At 45.6% G+C, this 8459-nt stretch overlaps 1 protein-coding gene across 1 annotated transcript in view; it reads right to left on the bottom strand.

Annotated features, from left to right (window-relative positions):
• The window catches only part of Cds2 (CDP-diacylglycerol synthase 2), a 44080-nt gene that overhangs the window by 4177 nt on the left and 31444 nt on the right, over positions 1 to 8459 (bottom strand). Inside the window, exons 4-10 of the mRNA XM_021192936.2 lie at positions 8282 to 8379; positions 6573 to 6712; positions 6253 to 6311; positions 5360 to 5442; positions 2846 to 2933; positions 2167 to 2235; positions 1194 to 1346 (exon numbers count right to left, since the gene is read on the bottom strand). Of these exons, the coding sequence (XP_021048595.1) occupies positions 1194 to 1346; positions 2167 to 2235; positions 2846 to 2933; positions 5360 to 5442; positions 6253 to 6311; positions 6573 to 6712; positions 8282 to 8379 (690 nt within the window). The remainder of the gene's footprint in view (positions 1 to 1193; positions 1347 to 2166; positions 2236 to 2845; positions 2934 to 5359; positions 5443 to 6252; positions 6312 to 6572; positions 6713 to 8281; positions 8380 to 8459) is intronic.

Here is an 8459-nt window from a genome sequence, read left to right as displayed (position 1 = left end):
AAAAAAAAAAAAGAGTAACTGAGAAAGATTTTGCCATCAACCTTGGGCCTCCACACATATATGTGTATATATGCAAATATGCATACATTCATTCACACACACACACACACAAAGAGAAGACACACACAAAATAGCTGCAAGCTGGGTGGTTTCTCAAATACTTACAATTCCAGCATTTAGAAGGAGGCAAAAGGATTCCAAGTCCATAGTGAGATCCTGTCTGCACCCCACACACACACACACACACACTGCTCCCACAGAGGCTGGGAACAGTGTGGAATCTGAAATCCTCCTAACGCATGTTCTGTGCTTCCTCACACTATCCACTGGTCTACAATCCACTGTGGGTCCATCTTTTACCCAGACATGACGGTGGACCACCATACACTGGCCATTGAAGAACTCCTAGCTCACTGTTGGAAACTGTGCTATGTGGTGTCAGAGCAGCGCCTACGTGCCAGAAACCCACCGACCATCCTCACAATGGCAGGTGCAGGCTCTCACACTTCTTGTTTTCACCGGAAATGCAGATTTTTATCACTGGTATCAACTGCTATCAGCCACTTTTTTTTTTTTTAAAGTGATAGACTTAATGTCATTCTTCAAGAAAACTATCCATTACATACCCAAGTCTTTTCAAACAAAACCCCATCCTGAGAGTTAGGCAGCCTGCTGAGCTCATAACTTAAACAACAGTACAAGTTTTCTCTTTGGGACACTCTGTGCTTCAGTATTTGGCAGAAATACTTTCTGTGTATTTTCCATTTCAGTACAGAGAATATTAAAATGGTGTCAAGGATCAGGAATATTTTAACGACATTACTAATTTTAGAGTCCCATCAGGGGCATTCACAGGAGTAGCGAGCTTGTATGCACTGGTTGAGGGTAAGCAAGCAATGGCCTGTGTTCCAGGCCATGCTGCAGCTCTCACTCTGCCCACTGCCACTGGCTTTACCAACCACTAATGTGTCATCAAGAAAATGTCAGCCCAGTGGAAGAGGTGCGTATTATTCAGTAAACAGGATCCTCTACGAATCCACACAATATGAGAGCCACTCCTCTAATTGACATCAAGTTAGAGAAAGGTCTCCTCTACCCTTACCCTGGCATACAGCTCAGAGCTCTAGGAGGAGAGAAGCTAATGTCACTAGAGGGAACTCCTCCCTGCCATCACTCATGTAAAGGGTACGCACCCAGCCAATGGCCGACTGGATCACCCCAGGAATGTTGTACTCCTGCAGGCGGAATAGGTCGGACGGCTCACAGTCCACAGTGAAGCTGTTGGTGTCATTGTTGTATTCCACAGGACACACGAAGCATCTGTACCCAGACATCACATAGGAGAGCTAAGGATGAAGAGCAGAGGGCAGGCAAGAACATCAGTTCTAGACATCCAGCCTGGCTGGCCAACACCTGATGGGGCCATGAATCTCAGAGTACCTTCCTCCCACGATGTTCACTGTAAGCCATGGATGGGCTCAAAGAAAGGTTTATGTTTCACCATGTGTGTAGTTCACCTGAACTGTTAAGCAAGATCTCACTCACACACACACACACACACACACACACACACACACACACACACACAAATACATGTATCCAGACACAAAGACCTTGAAAAAGTCCAGGAAAGAGCTGAACAAAGAGCTGTAAGACAATTCTTCCCACCTGGGAAGCCCTGCCCTACTATGCTAAGAATCTCTAAACTCAGGGCTACATGGAAGCCATGGTGGGGGTGTGGGAAGTACAGTGACAGCCAGCCACACTAGAAAAGGGAGGGACTGAGGATCAGTAGCAGGGCATGGTGTTCTCAAAGGGGTTAGAAGATGCACCTCTCTTGGCAAGTCATATGCAGAAGAAAATCCGAGTTGAAGCAACACATCCCACCTCACCCCCTACTCCAAGCTGCTGCTGTCACCCCAATATTAGTGTTACCTAGCACATGGGCATAAAAGAACACATAAGCACATAAGATATACATGGGCCCTATACAGCTGCTTGAAAGCTGGAAGCTGCCATGTCAGTAACAGAATGCGTTCTTTTGAGCAAGGATCAGTATTGAGCAAGAGTCTCTGGTTTGGGAAGACATTCTCTACTCCTGCCCAGGCCTTTGAGGATGGTGTGAGTCCTTGTTCCCTCCCCATCCAGATGGGAGCTACCACCTACCAGAAGGCCAAACACCACAGTCGCAAAGAAGCCCCCAATGAAGCCTTCCCAGGTCTTCTTTGGAGAGAGCTGCAGACAGAAAATGTCAATGTCAGCAAAGAACTTCCATACCTCAGGGCCGCTGCTTGACTACTTAGGAAAGTATTTTTAGCCAGAAATGACAGCAAACACCTTTAATCCCAGTGTGAGGGAGACAGAAGCAGGAGGATCTCTGTTTGAAGCCACCCTGGATTACATAGTGAGTTCTAGGACAACCAGGGCTACACAGTGAGACCCTGTCTCAAAACCGTGCAAACAACTAATTCTATAAAAAATCAATCTTCAATTAATCATATCACATTCAACTTTTTTTCTTGCTTCTTATCCTATGTTCTTCAGCTTTGTTTTCTTTCTATTCCATTAGTGGCTATCACATTTATTATTTTATAAAAATCCACATTAAAATGATAGTCAAAGATCAAAGCCATAAAAGTATGCCTACCTAAAAATATTTTCCTTGGTAGATTTTTTGAAAGTATTTGCCAGGGTCTCTTTGATCCTTTTCTTCTCTAACACAGCCCCAGAGTAAGGTGAAGACAGGCCCACGTGGACACATACCAGCTAGTTTTCCTCTGTATCCACTGACACACCACAGAGAAAGCATTACCACCCATTACCCATGCCAGGGTGATCCACTTACCTTAATGAGTGGGGTCCGACCAAAGAAAAAGCCAAACATATAGGCCATAATGTCATTGCAGATGACACACGAAATGGGAACGATAAACCTAGGAGAGACCCAAGAGGAGTCACTCTACGGAGATGATCTCAGAGTGTCAACAATAACTCAGTGCCAAGGTACCTTGTGGTGTGTTTATAATTCGTTAAGGTTTAAGATGAGAAGAAAATAAACATGGGAAGTGGCAGGGAAATCAGGGGAGGTGGGAATCAGGGGAGGTGGGAATCAGAGGAGGTGGGAATCAGGGGAGGTGGAAAGGAAGTAAGAGAAAACAGTAAAGGGGAAATGACAAAATACACTGTGCACACATATGAGAGCATAATGAAATACATTCCTATTTTAACTGATGTCTATAAATAAAAAAATGTCTGACAGTTAAGGTTGCACAAGCCTCTAACAGCAACTGCGAAGGGTAAGGAAGGATTGCACTCAGTTCACGGCTGGTTTAGACTGCACACTGAGACCATATTCTAAAAAGGCATTGGAGGAATCTACACCAAAATGCCATCCCTAGTGCCTGGCACTGGTGTTCACTGACTGACTGAGTGACTGAGACAGCATTCTACAAAAGCAGCTTTCTCCCTTTGCATTACAAAGTAGTACATGAACAAGACAATAAGTCGGGCTTGGTAGCCAGCCTGGTCTACAAAGTGAGTTCCAGGACAGCCAGGGCTACACAGAGAAACCCTGTCTCAAAAAACCAAAAACAAAAACAAAAAAAACAAAAACAAAAAAACAAAACAAAACAAAACACAACAATAAACTGCAAAAGGTAGGAAAAAAGCTGCTTACTGCCCAACTCCCTCTACCATTCCCCAAAACAGCCATTTTGACTTCCATCTAAAATCATTCTGACTTTTGCCTAGCAATTACCTTTACGTTTTTAAATAGTATACAGCATCAGTGTCATACTTAACATCTCTCATTGTTTATTACTAGCACTAGTATTCCCTATGGTGTTTAAATGAGAATGGCCCCCACAGGCCCATATATGTGAAACTTGGGTCATTAGTCAGTGGAATTATTTGGGAAGGATTAAGCATGGCCTTGATGGGGGAGGTATGTCACAGAAAACATGGTTTAAGGTTTCAAAAACCAAGTGCTGGGACTAAATGTATTTTGCATTATGTTATGGCTATAAGCATATAAGGGCCAGGGAATAGAATGTGGTGGTTTGAGTAAGTATGGCCCCCAAAGACTCATGTGTTTGAATGTTTGGCCCATGGGAGCAGCACTATTAGGAGGTATAGCATTATTGGAGGATGTGCATCAGTCGCCATGGAGGCAGGCTTTGAAGTCAAGCTACACCTAATGTGGCACAGTCCCCTTCTGACTGATGTCTGGGGATGAAGATGTACAACTCTTAGCTCCTTCTCTAGCACCACGTCTGTCTGCACACTGCCATGCTTCCCACTATGATGATGACGAACTAAAACTGTAAGCCAGCCCAAATTAAATGTGGTCATGGTGTCTCTTCACAGCAATGAAACCCCAAGACAACCTCCTCACTCTATTCACCGCCAAAACCTACAACACTTCCTTCATCAAAGCTTCCAGTAGTCTCTGCTCTACAAAGCTATGATGAGGCCTTCATTAGAAACATTAGCATTAGTTACTACTGACCCAGTGGTACACTTAGCCCTTTATATACCCAATAAAAATCCAGACGGAGAAGGAGCTAGTTGGTTGGTGCCTCCCTGGGCCATTCCACTTGTTTTAAATATAGTACATAAGGCTAACATTCACAGGCACTCTTTGGAATGAACACATTCCAATTCTGAGACAAAGCTTGCGTGCTTGTCACCCACAATGCTCAGTGCCCCTCTCATCATCCGAGGTGTGCCTTGACCACCCCACTGAGGGCACCTAACTTCAATCAGCCACGAGTAACAACAGACAAGTTTCCAGACGAAACCATAACTTAAAACTCTCAGAAGCAGTGTACTATTCTTCTGACCCACTGCCAAATCCCATTCTCAGGCATTTTATTTATCTGTAATCATAAAGGAAATAAATCAGGTTCCCATCTACCTCTCCCTCCGTATGCTCTTCCGCAGGGTCAGATAACTACCAGCTCTTGACCCCTGTCGTCCTGAGTTCTTTTGCCAAGTGTGGGGTTAACAGTTTTCAAAGCCCCTCTACGATCACTATCTAGTCAAGTGTGTCTTCATCACTTCCCTTGTTTACACGTTGCTAGGAAACCATGACTGTCTCACCTATGTTATCAAGTCTGCTGCCAGTTCTTCACCTTTGGTTTCTTCACCTGTAAAGCTAGAACAGAGCTTCTCAGAGTCTGGCTCTGACCCATGGCATCTACATCACCTGGGAATGTACTAGAAATTCAGTCAGGTGCCACCGCAGACTTACTCAATCAGATACTCAATGCAAAGCAGCCCACAGGTCCTTGGCCCACCTGTGAGAGAGAACCCCCAACGCCCGGGGAGGGAAAATAAGCAAAACTTCTGTCACACTTACCATATCATTCCTTCAAACAAGTTATGGATAACAAGGTGTGACTGCGTTACGACAATAAGCAAGGTCACATGGGTCCAGCCAAACTGCAAGAGAAGGAAAGGAACTCTCCTACCTTGTTTATTACCATAACAGCTTCAAAGAAAAAGGAACAAATGGGAAACTACTGAGAAGCAGGGCTTTAGTACTGGGCTTACTGGCAGTGACAAGTGCAGAACAAACTCCTGGAAGTAATACAGTCCTTCCCAGCCACAGTCTTACCCAAAAACAAGGACTAAGACAGACATGGGCAATGCAAGCCTGAAATCTCAGTAATCTGGATGCAGGAGGACTGTAAATGTGAGACTACCCTCAGCTACACAGCAATACCCAATTGAACAACAGCAGAAACATCACAGTAGGGTCTGTACCCAACCAGTGAGTGAGTCCATGTGCTCTCTTGGGCCTGGGAACATTGTCCCACTGAGAAAGAGGCAAGCAGTGAATCAGATGGAGTCCCTACAGCAGTGACTGTCCCTGCCGGGAGCCTGCCTTCAGACACCCAGGACAGACCCCTCGGGTGTAAGCTGTGTCTGGCCTAGCTAGATGAAGGACTGCAGTACTCCGGTCCTCCCCACTCCAAGCTCTAGATGAATACAGAACAAACCATGTCGAGTTTTCATTTGTCACATAAAGCACGAAAGCTAAGCTGAGTTTCTACAGATCACCTGCCCAACAAGCCCCATGGGTTAGCCTCTGCAGATCTTCAAGTAAACCAAGAAATCAACCTCAATATCTCACACAGCCCCAGAACACACACACACACACACACACACACACACACACACACACACACACACGCACGCACGCACGCACGCACACGCACATACACGCACACACACGCATGCTCCCCTTACCATGTAGAACTGCAGCCGATAATGCTTCTTAACCAGACTCAGTACAAACATGCAGAATCCTAGTTGGAGAGAATAAAATCAGTCATACTGCATTTCTTTCTCTTTGGCTAAGAAGTCCATTGATTAATTCACTTGTAACAATTAAGCAGTGCATTAATTTCAAAGCCCATAGGAAAAAATTAGTTTACAGTCAACGTAAGACAGATCTGTCAGCTCACTTCCTAGTATGGCAGAGTTAACATCACAAAACTATAACCAACTCTTATGAATCAAGCAGAGGAATCAATGCCCAGAGAACTGGAGAAACACATGATACATACCTGTCAGATACAGGGTAAAGGAGATGAACCGGTGGTATTTACTGAGAATCCGCAAAGGCTCCTCTCTCTGGACCAGAGTGAAGAAGTAGTCCGTCACTGTTTCCCCATAGAAGAAGTAGTTCACACACAGGAGGAAGTACCTGGAAACAGTGAGAAGACTGTGCCAGGGGAGTTTGTGCCCCAGGAACAGAGACCAGCCCACCCCCCCTTTAGAACTGATTTAGACACCTGTGGCATCTTTCTCCCACTCTCCCTTCGTTACAAACCTGGTCTGCAGTTTCTCCCCTTTTGTGTTCCCACAGCTAACCTCAGGACCCTCCAAGTGTGTGTCAGCCCACCTCCCTAGGCTTACCCCTACCACCCCACAAGACCCCTCCACTGTCAAAAGCAGTTCACTTGGCTTTGTTACTTTGCTTCTGGTTTACCTCTTCCTTTCTGAACACCCCCTTCATCCACCCATCAATTTCCTTTGTTGTTTTAACACCATTTTATAAAAATGAAGTTTTAAAAAGCTGCATGCCCTGACATCTACCATACTACATTTCTTTCTATAACAAGTAACTGATGACCTCATTAGGCAATCAGGCTCCATCTCAGGACATCCCTCTTCCGAAGCCTGGCTGTGACCCAGCTCCTTCAACCAGCACCGACTGCACATTTGTTTACATCCTCCCTTCAACTGAAGACCTGAGGACAGCCTCGAGCTACACCACTGTGCAACCTCGACTTTGCTTCTGGGTCACACTGCAGCAATCACCCCCAGCCCCCAACAGGAAGAGACAAAGAGCCTCTTTCCCAACTTTTAATTATTGGGTTTATTTGGTAGGAAAAAAATTTCTTTGTAAAGTGACCATCGAGAAAGGTCAGGCCTCCTGAGTACAGTATCAAGATTGAAAACACAGCTGTCTAGCTACAGAACCGCCACAAAGAGAACAACATCTAAGCCCAGAGGGCAGGTGGATGTGAGAGTCAGCTTGTACTGCGGAATGAGGGACACATGAATGAGTGTGCCCAGATTGGAGTGTGTCAGCTTCCTTGACCATAACCATGTTGCCTACGCACAAGTCATCACTGACTGGCTCATTAAGTCACAGAGCAATTCTCACGGTCAGTGGGTCTTCAGCTCTGCTAGAACAGCATGGCCAACAGCTGAGCTTTGGGTCAGGAAAGGGCTCAGAAATCATGTGTGCTACGGTTCTTTATTTAGCATTTGCTGTTAGATGATCCTTTTTAGGAGAGAAAAAAAAAAAAACAGTCTCTGAAGGAGCTCAGATCCGAGCCACGACAGCACCCTGAGTGCCTTACAGAAAGTAACCTCAACAATCTGTTGTAGTGACGAGCAGATCAAGTCCCAGAGACAGCCACACTGGCACAGGACCTGCAGCTCCCGGAGGACTCCAGTGACATGCTGGGCTGCAGCATAAAATGCATGCTGACCTCAGGTGTGATGCACAACACCGTCCCTGGCTGCAGGAGCCCAAGGAACCTTCTGCTGCGCTAACCCCAACCACAGACACATCTGTCACAGACAAGTCTGTTTGTTTCAGTGAAGTCCTCTATTCAAGTCTCCTCAAACGTGCCCATACAATCCAGGCTCAAAGATCCCCTGCAAGCCTGTGGCAATGTCTCCACCAGCACTGTAAGCACCCACCACAAATCACATCACCCACATCAGGCAAGGTGCCTGCCCCATGGAGCAGAGAGCTTACCAGCTGAGGGTCCTGAACCAGGGCAGGTCATAGGAGTGGTATACATTGTAGCCAATAGTGATTATTTCATGGAAACACTTAATCTGAACACACATAACCTGAAAAAAAACAGAGGCATCAGAGAGTTCTTCTTAGGGTCTTCAGAAAGAGAAACCAGCAGGTCACAGCTTCAATAAAG

Source organism: Mus pahari, chromosome 3 (assembly GCF_900095145.1).
Source record: "Mus pahari chromosome 3, PAHARI_EIJ_v1.1, whole genome shotgun sequence".
Classification (NCBI taxonomy): Eukaryota; Metazoa; Chordata; class Mammalia; order Rodentia; family Muridae; genus Mus; species Mus pahari.
This window is presented reverse-complemented; position numbering and strand designations above follow the sequence as displayed.